This window comes from Vanellus vanellus (assembly GCF_965231255.1).
Source record: "Vanellus vanellus genome assembly, chromosome: 18".
NCBI lineage: Eukaryota > Metazoa > Chordata > Aves > Charadriiformes > Charadriidae > Vanellus > Vanellus vanellus.
Window position 1 is genome coordinate 2,231,644 of NC_138923.1, and position 20,737 is coordinate 2,252,380.

The 20,737-nt window shown below is 51.8% G+C and overlaps 2 protein-coding genes across 2 annotated transcripts; one reads left to right on the forward strand and one right to left on the reverse strand.

The window, feature by feature from the left end:
• Positions 1–1,475: 1,475 nt before the first annotated feature.
• Positions 1,476–4,836, reverse strand: LOC309679312 (uncharacterized protein). Its single transcript, XM_082492595.1, has 3 exons — positions 4,692–4,836; positions 4,419–4,618; positions 1,476–2,517 (listed from the first exon to the last, which is right to left on the reverse strand). The coding sequence occupies exons 1-3, from the start codon at positions 4,741–4,743 to the stop codon at positions 2,389–2,391; spliced, it is 381 nt and encodes a 126-aa protein (XP_082348721.1). The 5' UTR covers positions 4,744–4,836; the 3' UTR covers positions 1,476–2,388.
• On the forward strand, positions 4,698–15,546 carry ANAPC2 (anaphase promoting complex subunit 2). The gene is made up of 13 exons (XM_082492594.1): positions 4,698–4,893; positions 5,670–6,292; positions 6,811–6,943; positions 9,102–9,276; positions 9,425–9,544; positions 9,734–9,851; positions 9,946–10,127; positions 10,268–10,409; positions 11,142–11,217; positions 11,810–12,013; positions 13,669–13,798; positions 14,109–14,344; positions 15,120–15,546. Exons 1-13 carry the CDS (start codon positions 4,810–4,812, stop codon positions 15,330–15,332), a joined length of 2,436 nt encoding a protein of 811 aa, XP_082348720.1. The 5' UTR covers positions 4,698–4,809; the 3' UTR covers positions 15,333–15,546.
• The last annotated feature ends 5,191 nt before the right edge of the window (positions 15,547–20,737 follow it).

The following is a 20,737-nucleotide window of genomic DNA, read 5'->3' on the forward strand; positions in this document are numbered from 1 at the left end:
ATCCAAGTCCACAGATCCAGGCACTGTACGGGGTCCGGACGGCTTTTATAACACTTCTCCCACCAGAGGCCCCAGTGAAGAAAAGTGCTGGAGTTGGAGCACTGGGAGTATCTGGGCAGTTAGCTGGATTCACAGAAGTGGTTGTGATTTGACTGCTAGATTGGGTGGCAGTTTGGAAAACCATTGAAGGTTCATGGTTTGTTCTTGCCATGTTTCTGGGTCTAGCTTCACCGAACCATCATGGAATTAATGTGCCAGTTATGTTCTTGTGAAGGAAGCTGAACGCACTGTGAGGCATGGGAAGTGGAATAAATGCCTTTAGCTTTAGGTGTCATTTTTGCACTGATCTGTAAAGAGTGTCCAGACTGGCTCGAGCCTCTTAAAGATTCCCAAACATTGGCCATAGCTTTGATCTGTCCATACCCAACTCTGGCGTCCAGTCTGTAGTGACTGCCGATTGTGCTTCAGTTTGCCAGTTCCTCTTGTTGCTTTGTTCCAGCATCCAACAGGGCCAGGCCCAAGATTTATGTCTTGGTTGGTGGGAAGGCTTCCTTCTAGCCATGCCTGCCCTGGTCCTCTAATGCAAAGCACAGGAGGGTGATTTCACTCCTTTCTTCTGCAGAACTTGAACAAGGAATATGGTTGTTTTTTTCTAGGATTTTTATAGTTCTATTGTAATTGTTTAATGCAGCCAATATGCAAAGGAATCTGCTAGACTCTTCCATTTAAGTTTTCTACTACTGTAAACTCAGGGTCAAAATTGCACTCTGGAAAAGATGGAACACTGCTGCTAATGTGATTTGTACTTCTGGGATTAAAAGAGATGCGGTTGGAATAGATACAGCCTCTTTGGGCTTTATGAAATGAATGGTACCCCAGTGTGTGGCTCTATCCAAAGGAATGGGCTGGTATCTTTGACTAAATTTGATAGGTTTATTGGTTTGTCTGTTATGTATAGATGATGAATGTCTACTCAAGGTAACACTAGTCTATGAACTGAAAATGCCCTGCATACCTTGCACTTGTTTTGGTTTATATTGTAGCAGCCAGGAGGAAGGCTGTTCTGAAAAATATGGTCAGAACTAAATGTTAGGGCATACCTACTTCTAGCTGTTCTCCTCTTCTGCCCTGAGTGCCTAAATATTTCTGGAAAGGTAATGCAAAAAAATTAATGACGTACTCAGCAGCTTGTTAGATGCTGTCTGGAGGGGCCACAGAGGAACACGTTATACTTTCTTGCGCTTCTAAGGCTTGTCCTTCTCAAGCTAACTCAAGATCTGCTCCCTGCGTGACTTCCCCGGAGCAGTATGTGGCAGGCAGTGCATCTGCCTGTGACATGACACAAGCACTGTGGAAACAGCAGTGAATCCTATGTGCTAAGGCTTCTCCCGTTAATGGAATACTTCAGGAGGAGATGCTGAGACTGGGGTAGAATGAGGAAGAATGCAGGACCGCTAGCGACTGCTAGATTTAAGGGATAAGTAATTTATCAGATATGGGGAGTTAAACACTGAGCAGTGCCCACATCCAGTGGCTGTGTACACAGGGACCACGTTTGAAGAAAAAATTATACAGAGCTTTTTTCTAGCAGAAAGTGTGAACCAGTGGGCATCTTGCACTGTGGAAAAGCCCAGGCCAGTTTAAGGCAGCTCTGTCCCTAGATTTGCAATGCAACAGTAAAGCAAAAGCTGCTTGCAATTAAAGTTAGGGACAAGTGTCTGAACTAGTCCTGACTTCGTTCTGCTATGGATCAATGAGGAACGCTAAAGCCAACAATATCCCGCAGCTTGTTCCACTGACTTCAGCCAACTGAAACGCTGCTCCGGTACTCTGTGTGCTGTTCTCAGCAAATTAGCTCTGTGCCTACAACTGCTGTGGTTGGGACAGGCTCAGTGGAGGTGTGGGAGTGCAGAGTCTGCTCCTCACCAGGAGCACACGGTGCCCTCGTGTGCTGCTGACTTCTCTACTCCTCCTTCCAGTGTGCCTGCTCTACCTTGTCGCTGGGATTTACACCTCGCTGAGTGCTGCCTTCGCACTTCCCGGCTTTGCACTCTAATCCCTGTCTGCTCCAGGTGAACTCTTCGCTCACTCTTGGCAGAGCAAGGTGAATGCTGTTTTGAGGGCAGAAGCATTAGCTGATCAGTCACCTCCTGGGATATGCTTCAGTATCACTGTGCTCAAAATAAAGGGTATTTTTTTTTTTGTAGATGCCTACTCTGATCTCTAGCACTTGAGGATTAACTTTAGTAGATCTCTAACTAATACCAAAGTGCATCTGAAAGGAAAATTTACTTCTGCAAAACAAAAGACTTTTATTAAATGTAGCATCCTTGTACCAGAACAGCAGCTGTCCCAGACCGACAGGCCTTTCCAGGTTGAAGAACAAGTTTAGGAATGCTTTTGTCCATGTGCTTGTTTTTCTTTTTCTTTTGAAGTGCTTTGTGGCTCACTGGCTTTACCAGCATTCCCAATTTCTTCCTTCAGGACGTCTAGTAATGTCTGAGAATTCTCCAGAATCTGGCAAAGAAAGAAATAAAAATAGCTTATTTTTACATAAACTAACTGTTTCTCTTATGAGTTCCCTTCGAATTCAGCTGATGTACATTGCAGCAAGAGGGATTCTCCAGCTCTTACAATATCTAATTTGCAGTGACGTATCATCCTATCTCACTGTGGGAATATCTGTGGAGGAACTTCTCAGGTTCGTGCCCACATTCTGAATACAAAACACCTGAAGCAATTTATCTGTCTTGGAGCAGGAGGCAGAGAACTTCCCAAAGCAGGCTGTGGGGTGAACCTTTGGTTGCTTTATATGTTTGTTTGGTTTTTGGTTGTTTTTTTTTTGAGGGAGATGTCGATACCTGGGCTTTTTAGATCAGTATTAAATTGTGCTCAGCTGACCCAGTTTCAGCTGTCTTCCACTGTTAAACTGCACGCTTTAGGCTTCTTGCTTCAAGACTAACTCAACTCCACAACGACCTTAAGTCAGATTAAATCTTTCCTTTTATTCATTTCCTCCTGTTTTTAACTCATATTGTACACAATCTAACATTTCCACTTATTGTGCTCTAGGAAGCAAGGCAGGTTTAGGAGATCTTGCTGCCTGTCCATCTCACCATTTTAAAGTTTTAACATGGTGGACAATTGTAACAAAATGTGATAGTAGGGCTGTAGTCCCAAAAAGCATTTATGTTCCTATGAACTTGTGGAAATCACTAAGTGGTCAGAGAAGAGATGAAGGTAAGTGCCCCACAGGACGAGACACGGGTAGAACGTGTTGGTGGGATCTTGCCACCGTGTCCGTGGAAGGAGATGGTGTCCTGCTGGGGTTGGGGGGAGGCAACAACTGCAATTACAGACAGGAGATGTACATCTGCAGGGAAGGAACTCTGTTACTGGTTTCTGTTGGCAGGACATCTGCGTTTCCTCTCCTAACCACCTCTGCTTTTTACCGACTGTGAGTGTCTTTCAATGTCAATAAACATGAATTCATTTGTAGGCTGGGGGGTTGTGACTTGTACCTCAGGGGAGGTTTACTTTTGAAAGGTGCTGTTTGTTTGAGTAGCTTTACAACACAATTTTTAAGCTGTTAAATGTTTATGTGAGTTGTCCCCCCTTTGCCCCAAACCCTCAGGCCTTGGAGTAGGCTGAGAAAGCAGCTCCAGCCTCATCTGAAAAATAATTATCATGGGAAAGTACTGATAATAAAGGTCCCTTCCAACCCGAAGTATTCTGGGATTCTATGGTGGCAGATGAAGAGGATCTGACACAGAGTAGTTGATTGCATTCAAAAAACAAGTGGGAAAAGGAGAATTTTGGCAGCAGCTGATGGGGGAAGGGGTGCTTCTGAACCACACAGCTCCTTGTCACCAACAGAAGGAAGATCAGGGCTTATCTGGAAGCGGTCTGGGAAGTCCTTCTGTTTTTTTACAAAGTTGATGGGTGTGTAATTCGGAAGGGAGTTGGGCTGTTATCCTGCAGGCAGGACGGAGCAGTCCCTGCCTGGCAGCTCCCGGGCGCGGGGACAGGGCAGCGAGGGCAGAGCCGGTACCCAACACCAGTAACAGCCCCGCACTGTTCGTTTGCCAACTGTAAAGTAACAGCCCGGGCATCCTTTACCACCGCAACGGTTCTACTGTTTTAATTATACTATTCCATTAAAGATGGAAGAAGTTACATTAAAAGCTGGGAAAAAAAGGTGTAGTATGCCAACAGCTCTGTCATCACCTGCAGGAATTTGTGGTCTTCTGGGTCAACGGCTTGGCTCCGCTTTCCTCCTCTTTCCCCTCCAAATGATGGTTTGGGAGAAAATCTTTGTGGTTGTTGGTTTTTGGTTTTGTTTAGGGGTCCGTTTTTGGACCGTTTGGCTGTATTTTGACACCGCTCTCTCCCCAGCCCAAACCCCAACGCCGCCTCACCTTGCCGTAGGCCTTCTCGGTCTCGGCGATGGTCCTGTCGAGCTCCCCGCGGGCGGCCAGGTGCCGGGCCAGGCTCTCGCTGGTGCGGGCCAGCCGCTGGGTCAGCGCCCAGAGCCGGCCCTGCAGCCGCCGCCGCTCCGCCTCCTCCTCCCGGATCCGCCCGCTCAGCTCCTCCCGCCGGGCGCGCAGCTCCGCCAGCCCTGCGCGGCACCGCCCGTCAGCCCCGGCCCCGCCGCCGCCCCCGGCCCCGCTGCCTCCCCCCGCCCCGCTCACCCTCCCGCAGCTCCGCGTTGTAACCCCGCAGCGCGGCCCCCGGCCCGCTCATCGCCGCCCCGGCCCGGCCCGGCCCGGCCTCCCGCCGCGCTCCGCCTCTTCCTGCGGCGCGGCCCGCATGGAGCCGCCGGCGGGCGCGGGGCTCTCCGCCGCCTGGCACACGCTCAGCACCGCCTTGGTGCCGCCCGCCGCCCTGGGGCTGGTGAGCGGAGGAGGGGGGGGACGGGGGAACGGGCACGGCCCCCGCGGAGGAGGCGGCGGCGGCGGCGGCGGCGGCGACGCTCCCCACTCGCCTCACGCCGCCGCCATCGCGGCTCTGGGCCCTGTCGGGGCGGCCGCCACTGTGGGCCCGGGGCGGGCCCCGACACCCCCTTTCCCCCATCGCTCCGCCGGCCCTGGGGTGGCCCCAGCCGCGTTCCCCGCTCCTGGGTCCGGTTTTCGGGGCTGGAGGGGGTGAAAGGGTTGGAGGTGGCGGCTGGGGAAGGGGAGAAGGGGGGTCTGGCAGTGCGGCGGGTGGTGTTTTCTGGGGGAGCTGTCACGGAAAGGCCATGGGGGCCCTGCTGTCCCCCTGTTCCCCCAGCACGCCAGCCAGGAAAGCATAGGTGCCAGAAAGATGGGCTGCTTCACCCATCCTGCTGCGGCTCTGCTCGCTTGAGGAAGGTTTTACCCTAGAGCCTGGCTTTTCGGGGACCCTGGGGTGGCTCATGACACTCCCGCCAGCGCGTGTCCTGCAGCAGACACCAACAGGGACAGCAGTGCCGGAGTTTGGGTGTTAGGCCTGGGAGGTGGCACTTGGCTTCCAGCAGCAGGCCAAGACCCAGCAGGTCCATGGGGGAATGGTGTCCCACTGGTGCTGTTTGCCGGCAGAGCCTGTGTGCATTGGGACCCCATTCTTTGGGAGCAGCAGTCTCTTCTGCTGCAGATCCTCCTAGAGAAGTCTTTATGTGTGCTTAACTTGGTATCCCCTCGGCTTTCCAGGCAGCACCGAGGTCCGATGCTGTGGGGCCGCTGAAGGATGCCGAGCTGCGGGCAGCCCTGGACGTGCTGCGGTGTTATGACTTGCACTCAATCGTGGAGGAGTGGTTCATCGAGGTGCTGCAGACAGACCTTCAAGCGAATATAGCTCCCGAGTTCTGGAACTGCATCGGCCAGTATGAAAACACAGCTGAGGAGCCCCAGTGCTCTGCGCTCCTTCTGGATGCGTTTTGTCTTCTCAAGTGCCGCCTGGACCCCTACCTGAACAGCCTGGAACTTTTGGAGAGGTGGACCAAGGCGGGCTTGCTCCTGGGGACGGGTGCTCAGATGCTGCAAGAAAAGGTCTACACCATGTTCAAAGCTATCCTTTTCTTCTCCACTACCAAGTCCTTCCAGGAAATGATCCAGCAGTTCTACAGCCGCACTTTCAGGATATACATGCGGCAGTGGAAGAAAGGAGAAGATGGAACGAACGAGTGTGAGAGCAGCATGAGTGAGACCGAGCAGGAGAGCGATACGGAGGAGGGTGGTGGAGAGACTCCGCTGTGCGTGGGCTGCAGCAGCAAGAGAGAGCAGTGTTGGTGCCCCAAAGCCATGGAGCAGTTTCAGCAGCTCAATGACATTCTGTACGTAGGGTACGGGGTGGTGGCTGTCACTCAGAACAAGCAGCTGGTCCGGATGGGGAACAGCAGCAAGTTTTCTTGATATCTGAAAATGGGAGGAGTTGCATGTGAGGTCAGGCTGTGTCATGGTACCGGGTAGAGGACTTGAACCAGGGTTTCTGCAGCTGGGTGCCAGCTGGTGGTTGAACTAGAGCAGATCGTTAGACAGAAAGTTCTCCCTGGATATGAGATATCTTCCTCTTGCTCTAAGTCCTTCTGTCCTCAAAGAAGCAAACTCTTCTAAATGAAAAAGCTTTTGATGGCTAGAAAATAATGTTGCTAAGGAAGATGGGATAGCAGTAGTGTCATGTGTTATATACGTAGCGCATCTACGTGGGCTATTGGAGCATTTACACTAAGAGCTAGGCCTTCATCTGTGGAGCATAGAGGGAGGAAGGTGCCTTCATTTAGGTAGATTTTCTTTATTTGCTTGTACCTTTGCTTCCATACACTCTGAATCAGGTCCCTGTCTGTGTCTGCAGCCGCCGGCTGAATTTGCTGGAGAGAGTGAGCGCCGATGCTGTCACAACCATCTTGCACAGGATGATAGAGGAGAGGATGGAGCAGCGATGCAGGGGGGAATACGAGCACTCCTTCTTGAACGAGTTCCAGGAGGTAAGGAAGGCATGCGGGCAGCCAGCGCCCTTCCTTTGGGGATGTGCTGCTGCTCCTGTTACTGCTTCAGCAACTCGGGCTGAAAGCGGATTCCACCTGAAAACACCTGGTCTGGGGCTGTGACCCCCACCGTCCCTGGCAGAAGGGGTGGTTAAAACTCCCCATTTTGATTTACGCTGCAGGGGAAGGTTTGCTCTGACCTGTGCGTAATGGGCTGTTACAGTTCACCTGGTGATGTCCGTAATAATGAGGGAATTTCTGTGGTTCTGTTTTACAAACCACAAGAACATGCAGTGCCACCTAGCCTGCAGAGGACCCTCCCTCTGCGTAGGTAGGCCCACAATTAGAATTTGTGTGGCTGTTTTCTATCCTCTTTCCAATTTTTCAGCACCCCTTTAAAATAGCGAGGATGGGAGGTGGTCCTCTGGTATTGATCTCACCAGTGGGCCACATACAGAATTAAAATCCTTCCTTGCACCTACCCAGTTGTTCTCCTGCTACCTTAAACCGAGTTTGTGTTGGGCTGTTTACCCAGTGTGACCTTAAAATAAAATTATTCTCTGGGTTATGGCTCTTCCAGGGTACAGTCCTGGCTCTGCCCACTTGCCCTGCACTCTTTGTTCCTCGGTGCGTGACCTTGCCTTTGCCTGTGTTGAAGAACAATGCGTGAAGCCAGGTTGCCATGCAAACCAGCCAGCTCTCTGTGGTTGCCCCAGTTTCCTTGCTGTTTGCCACGCCGGCTGTTTTTGTTGTCTGCAAACATCGGCAGTCATTTTATGTTTACTTCCCTTTTGTTGCTGTGCAACACTTTCTTTGTGTGGACCTACTGTGAAATGCTTTTGGAAGACCTGGAGATTGTTTAAGGACGTTTTAAGGGCACCAGAGAAAATGCAACCGCATTCCGTTTGTCAGGCATTGCAGGAGGTCCCCTCGCAGCCACCTCTTCAGAAAGGCCAGGGGGTTTGGCCGCAGAATATTGGAGCAGGTCAGAATTAGGAAGAGACAATTTTAAGAAAAAAAAAAAAAAAAAAAAAAGCTTGCTAAAAGTACAAGTTCTGACAGCAAACCCCCTTTTCGGATGCATCAGCAGCAGTTTGGAGTGTCAGCTGATGATCAGGCTGTAACAGGAGCACTTGGAGAAGATAAACTTATGGGGAAAAATGGGTTGGTTTGATAATAATTGTACTCCTTAACTGATGCAAAACAACTCAATTTTATAGAACAGCTCAATTTTATAGTCCTTTCCTTTCGTCCTTTAGGAGAATTCTTTGTCAGCTTTTCCGCAGTTTTGCCTAGATCGATGCCCAGGTGTTCTGTAGTTCTCACGTTCATCCTGCCTTGTAATTGGCAAAATTTGTGCATTTCTTCAGCATTTCCTCAGTCCAGTAGATAGTTAAAAATTAAGATCAGCAAACCAGACCTTGACGTAGCATTTTTGTTTCAGGCTGTCGGAATCTGGTTATCAAAAACATATTTGCCACCTGTAAGGGGAAATTAAAAAAAAGCAATGTTTTTGAACATCTGGATATTGTAGTTGAGTATCTTTGAAATTTGACAATTACACGTTTCCCTGTAGAAAATTAAATCTCAAATATAAAAAAATAACCTTCTGATGCTCTCCGTTCAGGTTTTTGTTTTATTAGTCAATGAGGATGGTATTTGAGGTCTTGGTTTCAAGTGCCTGGGTTTGGCTGGTTGTCTGTGAGTCCTTGGGGTGGCTCTTCATTGACTTCAGGAATCGTAGAAACTTTGGGCCAAGGGTGGTGCGATAGGCAATTTGCTCATATTCTCCTAAAGAGAATAGTTCTGCAAGTACGGAATGGAATGGAATTCTGCAAGAATAGAATAGTCTGCAAGTTGCTGAATATATCCTTTTCCTTTTTGGAGCCCAGTGCCTCTGCACAACCCTCAGCCACCCTGTATCTTCTCATACACATCTGCGTAGTCTGTCTCCTGTATCTTTAGTTACAGTTTGTCTTCTTCCAGTTAAGCTTTCCCCAGCTGCCTCTGGAGAGCAGCCGGAGGCAATGCTGTCCTTGGCTGGCTGCCCATCTCTGCTTGCTGTGGTAGCTGCCTGGTGATGGGGTGAGTGTGGGACGTGGCTGTGCATCCAGCCTGTGGTGTTCACCATCTCTGTACTCTCCCTCTCCTTGTGCAGTGGATTGAGAAAGTGATTGGCTGGCTCAGCAGGGTTTTTCTGCAAGATGGTCCCTTGGCACGCTCCTCTCCAGAAGCCAGCAGCACCCTGAAGCGCTGGCGGTGCCATGTCCAAAGGTTCTTCTACCGCATCTATGCCAGCATGCGCATTGAAGAGCTCTTCAGCATTATTCGAGGTAGGTGTGACCCATTCAGTGTTCATTCACTCCCGGAATTGGACTGGATGAATGATAGATCTGTCTTCACCTCCTGATGCACCACGCTGTCTCCTCTTGCCTTCCTACGGAGCAATGGCGCTGTTTCTAATCACTGCTTGGTTTACAGATTTCCCAGAGTCGAAGCCTGCTGTGGAGGATCTCAAGTTCTGCCTGGAAAGGACTAATCAGAGGCAGCAGCTGCTCAGCTCCCTGAAGAGTGCTCTGGAAATGAGACTTCTGCATCCTGGTGGGTTTTTCATCCTTGCGTATGTCATGACACTGTAAGGAGCCTTGGCGTGAGTGGGGATCTACCGGGAGCCATTGTCTGATTTCGTGTTTGATGAGTGAGAGGCAGCCGGGCCGTGCGCATCGCGTGCTCTCTGTGTCGAAGTGCCTCAACACTGAGACTCAGACTCCCTCTGCCCCTCTCCTGCAGGAGTCAACACATCCGACATCATCACTCTGTATATCTCGGCCATCAAGGCCTTGCGGGAGCTTGACCCCTCCATGGTTATCCTGGAGGTCGCCTGTGAGCCCATCAGGAAGTATCTGAGGTAAGAGACTTGCAGGGGCAGTCTTACACATCCCTTTTCCCTCCCCTCTCCTGCCCTTCCCATCACTTGCTGTGTTTCTCTTCCCTGTTGGCAGGACTCGGGAAGACACGGTGCGGCAGATTGTGGCCGGTCTCACAGGGGATGCTGAGGGCTCCAGTGATCTTGCAAACGAGCTCTCAAAAGCTGACCCGGTGACCCTGGAGAACGGCCAGGAGAGTGACGATGACATCTCGGAACCAGGGGACTGGGTTCCTGACCCGGTTGACGCAGATCCAGGTTAGATGCCAAGACCAGAAGTCCTGGCAGGCCACCGTTTTCCCTGCTGGGCTGTAGTCTTGAGCAGCTCATCTGCTAGTCCTCTAGGGCTGGGCGGGGTCTCTGTTAATCTCGCACTGTCGTCTGCTGGATTTCACCAGGAAAATCAAGTTCCAAGCGTCGGTCCTCGGACATCATCAGCCTGCTGGTGAGCATCTATGGCAGCAAGGACCTGTTTATCAATGAATACCGCACGCTTCTGGCTGACCGGCTGCTACACCAGTTCAACTACAGCGCTGAGAGGTGAGGTCCAAGTGCCCAACCCCGGGGCTTTCCATGGTGAAACCACCCGATAAAGGTGTGCTTCAGACCTGGTCCTATGAACAGCTGTTTCTGGAGCCAGGAATGTCTTTGGCCATTTCCTCTGCAGCTTTGGGTTTGCATCTAGAATTTCATGCACTCGCCTCTTCTCAGGCTATGTTCTCCTCAGTCCTGCGCTTGGCTTGCACTAATAGGGCAGCATGTAGGAAACTGAAGGCCCCGACACCCTCTTAGCTCCGTCCCGGCTGCTTAGGGTCAGCAGAAAGTGTCAAAGTAAGAAAAAAGGGATGAAGCATCAGGAAACCCCGGTTGCAACTCAACCATGTCTCTTGTTTCAACACTTGTAGTGGTTTTCCCTTCCGTGAAACGCAGCTAGTGCGAGTCATGTCTGGGCTGGGCGGTCTCAGGCAAGCAGCTCGCCAAATGCTGAGGCTGCACCGTGTTGTCGAGGGGGATGGCTAGGTGCCATGCTCCTCCAGATGAAAGGCATGGGAAGGTCTTCAAAAAGCTGCTGGCCTACATGGGAAGTGGCTGTTCCTTCCTCACTTAGCTGCTAGGAGGCATCCTGTTCCGATAACGGACCTTGCAAGGCTTCCTAGGAAGAGCATCCTTGTGCCGGGGACTGCCTTTTTTGGCTGTGTTGCACGGGGTGGGGGCCAAGCCAGGCTGGGCTGTCTGAGGGACCTGTGTCTGATCTGTTGTTTCTCTCATCAGGGAAATCCGGAACGTGGAGCTGCTGAAGCTGCGGTTTGGGGAAGCTCAGATGCATTATTGTGAAGTCATGTTAAAAGTAACTTTTTTTTTTTTTTTTTTTTAAAATTCAAGTCCTGGGTGTTTGAGCTCATTGGGGAAGGGGAGGGACTTGAGGAGTGACCCAAAAAGGGTCTTTTAGGAAAGTGGGGTTCCCAAAATCCCAGTGAGGGGTCTGATCTGTCTCACGCTGAAGTGCATTCAAAACTATGTCTGTTTTTTAAACCCTGTGGGTTGGGTTATCGACTCTGGGGGATGGTTGCTCTGCTGCCATTGTCTCTCCTGCCCTTTGGGCAGTAAAGTATTTTGGCATTGAAGAGCTGGGCTCTTCCAGCTCCTCTAGGGTTGGGAGTCTGGACTTTAATTCATTTTGAGCACTGTGGGAAGAACACAGGTCTGGAGAGACTCTGGTGTAGGCTAGTGTTGAGTTGTAAGCCTTTCCTTAACCTCCCCACAAATGTTTCTGACTATGTAGCGGACTTTCTAGGAGACACACATGATCGTGTCCTTTCCAATGTCCCCATCATCATTTGGAGACAACACTAGTCACCTTGTTTAAGCTTCTTCTTTACTAAGGGTTAGCACTGACTTGGAAGAGAAGGAGCTACCTGAGCTTCCTCTGCCTTCTCCAGGATATGGCTGACTCGCGACGCATTAATGCCAACATTCGTGATGAGGAAGAGAAACTCCCAGAGGAGGAGAGGCCACCGTTCAGCCTCGTTGCCGTCATCCTGTCGAGTGAGTTCTGGCCACCGCTGAAAGAGGAGAAGCTAGAGCTTCCAGAGCAGGTCAAGGAAGCCATGGAAGCCTATTCCAAGAAGTATGAGAAATTAAAGGTGAGGCAACCTTAACCCTCCTTAAAAAAGGTATATGCTGTTCAGACTTTGTTACATAGCATGGTTTTTGCAAAGTCCCCTTTTCGCTGCTAGTACACCCACGCTGTTACGGTGGAACCCCACCGTTCTTCAGCTTTGAACCAGGTTTAGAAGCTGTGCTAGCTTAGCTGTTGCCGAAAGAAGGGTTTATCTCTTTGTGGGGTGCCTGGATCGTTGTAGTGATTGCAGTTAGGGAAGAGAGTTTTCTAAAATATGCCAATGTTGGTTAGTTAAATGGATACTGAGGTGGAGGTTCTTGGGCATCTTAAGTCTGGTCTAAGCTTGTTGGCCTGAGTTCTGTAGTAGTAAGAGTGACATCCTGTCCCTGTTGGGCAGGGCAGTACCCCGGCATTCTCCTCCCCTGTTTGTCCTCTTGAAAAGAAGTTCTTTTAACATGGTCTCATTTTAAAATTCATTGTCCATCTGGAGTTAGGTGAGTGTTGCGTCCTCTTCTGTCTGTGGTCTCTCCTGCGTTGTTTCATTCATTCCTGGAGGGGCCCTGAGCTCCATATTAGGCAGTTTAGGTGCAAGCGGTTTTGGTGAGTTTGACTGTGGCTCAGACCAAGACTGAATCCATGCCTTTATAAACAGCATAGAAAGGTGGAAGAGAGGCATACAGAGCAAATATAAGCAACATGCAGTATTCTTCTGTTCTCCAGAGACTTGATCATGGCAGTTAGTCAGCTAGAGAAGGCTGAGGTCCATTTTGTTCAGCACATACAGAATGGGCTGGAACCAGGAGCATCTGTCTGGAAGTCAAGGGGAGGTCTAGGTCACTTCCAGAGCTGTGGTCTTGGCTTTCTCATCTTGCACCTTCTTATCTGGTGGAGTGCAGAGCACCCATCTGCAGCATGGATGATTCAGATCTAGCTGTCATGCCAGCGTAGTGTCTGTGGGCACAGACATGGTTCTTTGTAGCCAACCTGAACACAATTTGGTGTCTCATGCAGATGTTCCTCTTTGCCTGCCCACTTGTGCTCTGACTCTGCTCCAGGCTTGATTTTCTGTATCCTTGCTTGAACTTGTTATTATACATCAGTTGATATACGCCATGAGGCTGGGAACCTCATAGCTCTAGATCCTGTCTCTTCTCCTGCTGTAGCTACATGCCAGATGTTGATGCCAGCTGATTTCTGTGCCCGCAGAAAATTTGTTAGGAGGGGATGCAAGGAGGGAGCAGAATCCTTGAGCATCCTCAGCCTTCAAAGCAAGCAGTGCTCTTTTCACATCAGTATCAGAAGAGTATTCTGTCTCTTCTGAGGAAATCCTGCCCCAGATGAGTATTTATTTTCCAGTAGGAGTTTGTCCTGAGTAGCCCACTTGGTCTTCCAGTGTTTCCTCAACCTGTGCTTACCCTACCAGCGAGCTGAGTGACTGACTGGCTTTCAGGCAGGAGAGGGGCATTGGTCTTGGGCAAGGGCTGAACAACAACTTGTGCCGAGGAGGAGGTTTCCCATGAGGTGTAGGGAACAGCTGGGTGGTGGCAGTGCTGGGTGGCTCACGAGGAGGGGAGCAGCTTTCATGTCTGGCAGAGGCGTATGGAGCATAACTGGCCCTGCTGGTGGAGGGGTGGTTGCAATAACGCAGCACTTACTGGCTGCTTCTCCCCTTTCCAGGCCATGAGGACTCTGAACTGGAAGTACCACCTGGGCCTGGTGAGCTTGGATGTGGAGCTGGCAGATCGTACTCTCTCCCTGTCTGTCTCTCCTGTGCATGCTGCCATCATCCTGCACTTCCAGACCAAGAGTGAGTGCCGTGGCTGAGACTCAGCGTTACCACCTTTGTCTCTGTGCTTCCCATGGGTGGGTGGGAAGGCCACGTTGCCTGGGGGGCTGTAGGCTCCGAGAGCTCTGGCAGCAGGACTGAGACCTGGTTCATGGGCTTGGATCTACCACAGCGCTCAGCCAGGTCTCCAGCTCTCCTCGGAGACAGCACCCAGCAGGGCCACGGCTCAGCACCAGTCTGCTTTAGGCAGTCGCTGCACACAGCTGCTTGCTCCTGGCAGTGGAGATGGGCAGATGGGCAGGATATTCTCTGATGTCCGTGGTCTCTGCAGGTACATGGACGCTGACAGAGCTCAGCGAAGTGCTCAAGGTACCGGTGACATCACTGAAGCGTAAGATGACTCTCTGGCTGCAGCAGGGTGTCCTGCGTGAAGAGCCCCAAGGCACCTTCACTGTGATTGAGGAGGAGCAGAAGGACCAGGTGGAGAAGGTGGTTCTGATAGACAGTGACGAGGAGGGGGACTCTGCCATGGCATCGCAGGCTGACCAGAAAGAGGAAGAACTGCAGGTACCCATCCGTGCGTCTAGGCTGCTTGCGAAGCCGGCAGGACAATGCAAACACCTCATGCTTTTGATTTTGGGGAATCTGATTAAGGTGATGGATTCAATTTGCACTTTGGATTTGCATTTTCCACTGCAAGTAGTTAAGTCCAGCGTGAGGGTTATTTAAAGTGGGGATCTTTTGATTCATGCTCACTGGTGCAGGTGCTGGATTGCAGCCTTCTCGCCAGAAAAGTGCCCGGCTGCTGAGTCAGGCAACTGTTTGGACATCTCTAAATCTGGTTTGTTGGGTTTTTTTTTTTTCAGTTTAAAAAAAGAAAAAGTCTGAGACATGATTTCATATTTGAAAATAGTCATAACTTGTTTGGATTCACCCAAACAAGTGCTTTTTGGCACTTAGACTGCCAAAAAGGCTTTACCCAGCACTAACAGCTGGACCTTTGCCTTCTCTGTGTTGTGGTTTCTGGACGCTTCCAGTGCTTTTGCTACCCCTGTGTCGTGTTGTGTGTGTGTTGTGCAACATGCAGTTGTCATACTGGTGTTTGTCCACTGAGGGTCATGCACGTACTGCACGTCAAATCCTGCTTTCTAGCTGTGTCCCACCACCTGATGCTGTTCTTGGATGTTTCCTGTTTAAAGACCACATGCTCACGGCTGAGAGCAGAACCTACTGCCAGCCACAGCCCTGCTCTGCTTTTGGGATATGGGATACTGAAGCACCCCTTTTCGTCAGTATAGATGTCAGTGTGATTTACTGTTGCTTGCGTATCCCCCCTCTGCAGCTGTTCTGGACGTACATCCAGGCTATGCTGACCAACCTGGAGAGCCTGTCGTTGGAGAGGATTCACAGCATGCTGAAGATGTTTGTGATGACAGGCCCGGTGGTTACAGAAATCGATATACAGGAGCTGCAGGGTTTCCTCCAGAAAAAGGTCCGGGACCAGCAACTCATCTACTCCGGAGGTGTCTATCGCCTGCCCAAGAACTGCAACTAAACTGTGAGCGTCCCTGCCTTCCCCTCTGTGTCACTTCATGCCCGTGCTCAGGTCCTGAGTGCTGCCAGCTCTCTGCATCCCGCCGGGTAGTTTCTCTGCCCTGGGGGTTCTTCTGGGACTGGGCCTGCTCCCCACATTGCTTTTCCTCCCATACGTGAGTGTCTGGGTCCGCTTCACTGGTTAATAAAGAACCGCAGTCTCCTTTTTCAGACAGTACCAGCGCTTTTCTTTCCTCTCGGCAGATCACTCTTGGCGTCAGCCTTCCCACACTGAAAGGGCAGGCAGGAAACTCCCCAGTCTGCCGGGCACTGTCTCCCTTTCGTTGAGTCTCCATCAGTGGCCCTGGGAGGGTTTGGGAGGGGGCCTCTTGGCTCCAGTTGCTGTCTGGGTCTCTTTGTGTGGCTAAAGCAATGTCTTGCAGCTGGCTGTGATGAGCGAGACCCTACACAAAAGCAAGCGTTCATGCTGTCTCCTTTGGCTTGCATGGGAGGAAGACTCCAGGGTCCGCTTACCCTTGTTTGGGACTCTAAAATTGTGTGGAATAATTTTATTGTGGGATGAAGAATGCTTTAGATGGATGAGACATAGCAGTTCTTCAGGACAAGCTGTTTAGTCCTGGAGGAAAAATAAGTGGATTACCCAGGCACTGGTAGGATTGCTTTATTACGGCACAAATACACGTCTCCCAACGCCACAGCAGCTGCCATCGAGCGTACATCGTCTTGGTGAGCTTCAGAGTTATTGGCACCACTGAGATCAACGAGGCAGTTGGATGGAATAAGCCCTGAGCTCCGTTGGTTCAGCGTCATGCCCCCAGCCTGGGTACAAGATCAGGCAGTGGGTTTCAGGATTGTAATCTGTCTCCACTTAATAGCATTCAGGGTTCCTCAGTCCTGCTTTCGGGGTGGGTTCTGCTCATCAGGAGGAACATGCTGGGAAAATCTGGCTTTTACTAAAGATTTGCTTTCTGCAAAGCAAAGAAGAAGTTTCCAGAGCCCAAGGAGCCTTTCCCCTCCTCTGCTGAATCTTCTATCCCAGCCTGTGGGCACCGCGGCAGCTGGAATTGAGGTACCAAAGGGCCACACTTAAAACATCGGAGCAGGTGTAACCCTGGCTGCTCTGCTGTGTGTTCGGGCGCATGAGGGACTTGTGGAACATAGGAAACAACCTGTATTCAACATTTAACCTTGTTTTCCAGTGCCTAAAGGCCCGGGAGTCCCACACGGTGGGCATCCTTCGTGCAGCTGCAGGCAGCGGGGTACGGCGCTTATCTATCCCTTGTGCATCTTCACGGCTTTTCCTCTGTGGGTGAGAGCACGAGTTCTTCTTTCCCTGTGGCACTTTGCTCCGGGCTCGTGGTCTTGCGGCAGTAGGAGCTGGTTGGCATGTTCTGTTGTGAAGCTTAAAATCTTCCTTGTGCTGGAGGGGCTCTGTTAATAACCAAATAAACCCCAGTCTGAACGTGTAGGATATTACTCCAGGTAAACCAAGATGAACAGCGGCTAATGCCAAAGGGCAGCAGGCAGGGAGGGGAATCCATGCCTGAACACACGAGTAGCCCCGCCAGACCCTGGTAGGACATCTGAGGTTGGGTGGGGGGGCCAGGACACGGCACTGGCCTGGTCATTGCTGTGGCCAGCGTGGGATGTGACTGGGGACATCCCTGGGAGCTACACCTGGGACCTAGATGTAGAGAACATGAGACACACAATCTTGTCGCACCGCAGCTGGTATGACCCTGGCAGAGCTCTCCGCCGTTTGCTCGGTGATCCACCAGCAGGTCCTGATGGCTTTTCCCTCCCCAGTTTCAGATGCAGGAAAATCCCTCACAGCAAACACCTCCTGGGGACTTCTCCTCCTTCCCTCAAAGGCTGCTCAGCTCCTCGTGCCCTTGCTCAGCTCTTGCTCAGATGCAAAGCCGCCACTGAACAAATCAAAGCAGCCCACAAGTGCCTGAGCTCCATCCGACACCCCCACGCTGTGAGAGGGTGAGAGGCAGCAAGCTGTGGACAGGTTGTGTGGACATCCCTAGAGGACACCTCATTCCAGTATGCGCTGCAGGTGCAGAGCCCCAGCTCTGCCATTTCACAGCTGCTCTTATTTTATTTTGTTTTATTTTCCTTTTTTTTTCTTTTTTTTTTTTTTTTTTCTCCAGGAAAGAAAGCTGTTTGAGCACACGGAAGCATCTGGAAAGGCAGGCAGCTGCGGGGTGGGTGTCTGCCGGCTGTGGGAGCCGGAGCTGCCTGGAGTGTGCTGCAGCACGTCCCGCTCTGCGCTTCGTGGCTGATCGTGGAACGTCTGGGTGCGCTGTGGCTGCGACGGGGCGGGGAAACATCTCTTTTTGATCTTCCGAGATCAAAGAAACCGCCAGCTTTGCTGCTCTGCAGTGGGGCTGATGGCAGCTGGGGCTGTCCCCGGCCACTGAAGGAGCCAGGGCCGGCTGCTGGGGCAAGGAACGCGGCTGCCAGTGGCCCCAGGGCCCCCGCTGCTGCGGCTTTGCTTACGGATGCAAAAAAAAATAGCTGCAAAAAACTTCATTTATTTGTTTATGCATGAGTGGAGGTGGATATATTCCTCCTGTGGCGTTTCCTCGCCCCCAAGGCAGGGTGCTGCGGGGTGGCATGCGTGCCCCAGCTGTACCCCATCCCCGGCAGCGTTCCCAGCCTCCTCGCGGTACGGCCAGGGCCACCTCCATCCCTCCCCGCCGTCCCCGCAGCTGTGGCGGTGCCGCAGAGGTCGGGGTAGGGAAGGGCACGGGACGAGCATCTCTCCTGCCCTGGTCTTTCCCACCCGCCCCAATGCTCCCGCCATGGGCTGGGCCCGTGGGGTGTGATGAGTATGTCTGTTCTGAGTCGGGCAGTGAGTGCCACCACTGCCATTGAGGGGACCTGGAGCCGCTTCTCTCCCCGCGGGAGGTCCCGGCGCAGCTGAGCCAGAGCCACCGGCTGAGTTGTAGTGTGGTCGTTTCAAAGTGTGACAATAGCAAAATCCCTGGTTTAACGACCGCTTCAGATTTTATGGAATGTAAAAGTCTTAAAATTAATTGAAACAAGCTGGAAACACAGTTTTTCAGCCTGAGCGGAGGCAGCTGGAGAAAAAAAAAAAGGGCTTTGGGCTCTTTTCTGCGCTCTTTGCTGTGTGGCTGCGTTGCTTCAGGCCGGAGCTGCGTCTGCTGGCCCAGGCGAAGCCCCGTCCCCGGTCCCTTGCCTTTGCAAATCGCTTCCACTTTTAGAGGAAAGAAAGAAAAAGAAAAAAAAAAGTTTGAAAACGTATGTAAAATCTCATTTCTTTACTCCTTAGATGCTTGGAAATGGCTTCAGTTCCTCTGGGGTGTTTTACAGATGCTCTCGTTGCACATTATAAACCTGTTCTGTCAGCGCTCGTTTACATGGAAAAGTGTTACGATGATTTTCTCTGATCAGCCCTTGTGAAATGAGTCCGTAGTTGTGGCATTTGGGACGCTGACGGGAGGACGCTGTGTAGGTGACTGTCCCACCCGCTGCAGGAGGAGCGGCTGCGGGCACTCGTTGCTCTCCATCTTTTCCAAATTATTTCCCAAATTTTCAAATTTTTCCCCCAATTTTCCGCTCCCCCCCCCCCCCCAGTGTGAAAAGCAGCGTGACCCCAATGCCTCCCGGGCACAGTGACGTACGTGTCCCTTCCCTCTCCCATCACCGGCCCTGGTGCCCACCCCGTTGTCACCCTGGCACCGAGCCTGGCCGGTGCCTCCCGTCACCTTCCCGGCAGCCCCGTGATGCTGCCGAGGGCAGCACGTGAGGGGGTTGAAGCTGCCAAACTAATTCTTCTTTGGTTTTTTTTTTTCCCTTTTTTTATTGTTTTAGTGAGGTGAGGATGGAGCTTAGCAGGAGGAGAAAGAAGAGTTGGGTTTAAATCGGGTTTTAGGAGCGGTCATCTGGTCCGGTGTTCCTTGAATGGCTTAAAAAAAGAAACTAGACAAAAATCTTCGCTTTCCTTCAGAAACAGTGATCGCCCCCGTTTACTTTGGTCTATTTATAAACTGTTTAGAAGGACCATGATAACCCAAGCAGGATGCGGTGTCCCTACGAGGGACGTTCCCCGGCCCAGAGATAAACTGTTTGGGTTATTTAGGACGTGTTAAAGCAGGGCTGCTTACGGAGGTTGGAAATTTTTGCTAAGAGTGAGATTGGGAAGAGCGCGGGGTCCGGCTCGATGGCCCCAGGGCTGTACCCTGCCTCGGGGAGTCGCTGATCTGCCGCTGGTTTTGCCCTGAGGTTGCCGCTGTTCCGTCTTCTTGCTGATGGGTTTAGGATGCAGGAGGGCTGACGGTGCGGAGGGACCCCTGGAGCAGCAGAAATTCGGGGCAGATCAACGCAAGGTGGGTGATATAAAAGGAAAATAAAACCCCCACCCAACAGCCTAAGCCATTGCTGATGCGGCTGTGGAGTCGGGGGCAGTTGGTAGCGCTGCGAAAAGGGCAGCTCCACGCTCGGAAAAAAGGACCTTCGGGTCTGGAAATGACCTTACGGGGACAGATCCTGTGCACGATGCCTGTTGGGGGCTGCAGCCCTCCCCCCCCGCCCGGCTGCTCGGGCAGCCCCACGCCGGGGACGCCGCTGCCCACCGTGGGAAACATTATTTTACCATATACTCTTATTCTTCCCTTTTCGGGGATGCAGGGGGGGGCGGCTGGGGGTTGCACTGGAATTTCTGTATTTCTCCACTTGCAGATTCTCACTTTCTGTTTCAGGGCTCCCTGCCTGCTCCCTGCCTGCTCCCTGCCTGCTCCGGCTTTGCATCCATGGGGTATATTTCTGACCTCTACATACATTTTCCTGGCAGCTCCAAGCCTGTGACCTTTTCAGCCTTCTTTAGTTTTTGGGGTTTTTTTATAACAGATTTCCTCCCTTTTGTAGAGTTTTTCCAGGCGACACCAGCGCTGCGGGGATGGGATCCCCGGTCCCAGCGCTGCCGGGGTTCACCCTGGACCCATTCTGGGCTCTCGGCTTCCGCAGCCCCCCCCCCCCCAGAGGGACTCGCTTGGGGCTCCATGGGACTTGGAATTGGGGACCCCGGGGGTTCACTTGCCTTATTTTGGCTTCCCGGGGGAGTGGAGGGACGGGGAGCATTTGCACGTGTCTGGGCTGCCGCTGCTGCTAATGAGCCCTGGAGGTGTCTCAGCTGTAAAGGTGACGGGCCAAAAAATAGAGGAAAAATCTAAAATAGTTGTATAAGTTGGTGCCCAGCAGCAAGGGGCTGTGTGGCCATCCGGACCTCCAGCGATGCTTTCCGGTGGGTACCAAAATCAGGGGCTGCCCATCACCTTGGGGGTACCCACACCAGTGGGTACCTGTCAGTGACCGGTAGCAAAAATCTCGGCTCGGGGTTTGCCATGTCCCCATCTTGGGGGCTTTCTTGCCCTTTTT

What these genes read in the sequence shown, in the direction of transcription:
- LOC309679312 (XM_082492595.1), bottom strand. Translation starts at nt 4,743, where the DNA reads ATGAGCGGGCCGGGGGCCGCGCTGCGGGGTTACAACGCGGAGCTGCGG. An exon ending in CAACGCGGAGCTGCGGGAGG is followed by an intron (nt 4,619 to 4,691) that starts GTGAGCGGGGCG and finishes GGTGCCGCGCAG; the next exon opens with GGCTGGCGGAGCTGCGCGCC. An exon ending in CCGAGAAGGCCTACGGCAAG is followed by an intron (nt 2,518 to 4,418) that starts GTGAGGCGGCGT and finishes TTTCTTTGCCAG; the next exon opens with ATTCTGGAGAATTCTCAGAC.
- ANAPC2 (XM_082492594.1), top strand. Translation starts at nt 4,810, where the DNA reads ATGGAGCCGCCGGCGGGCGCGGGGCTCTCCGCCGCCTGGCACACGCTC. An exon ending in GCTCTTCAGCATTATTCGAG is followed by an intron (nt 9,277 to 9,424) that starts GTAGGTGTGACC and finishes CTTGGTTTACAG; the next exon opens with ATTTCCCAGAGTCGAAGCCT. An exon ending in TTCAACTACAGCGCTGAGAG is followed by an intron (nt 10,410 to 11,141) that starts GTGAGGTCCAAG and finishes TTCTCTCATCAG; the next exon opens with GGAAATCCGGAACGTGGAGC.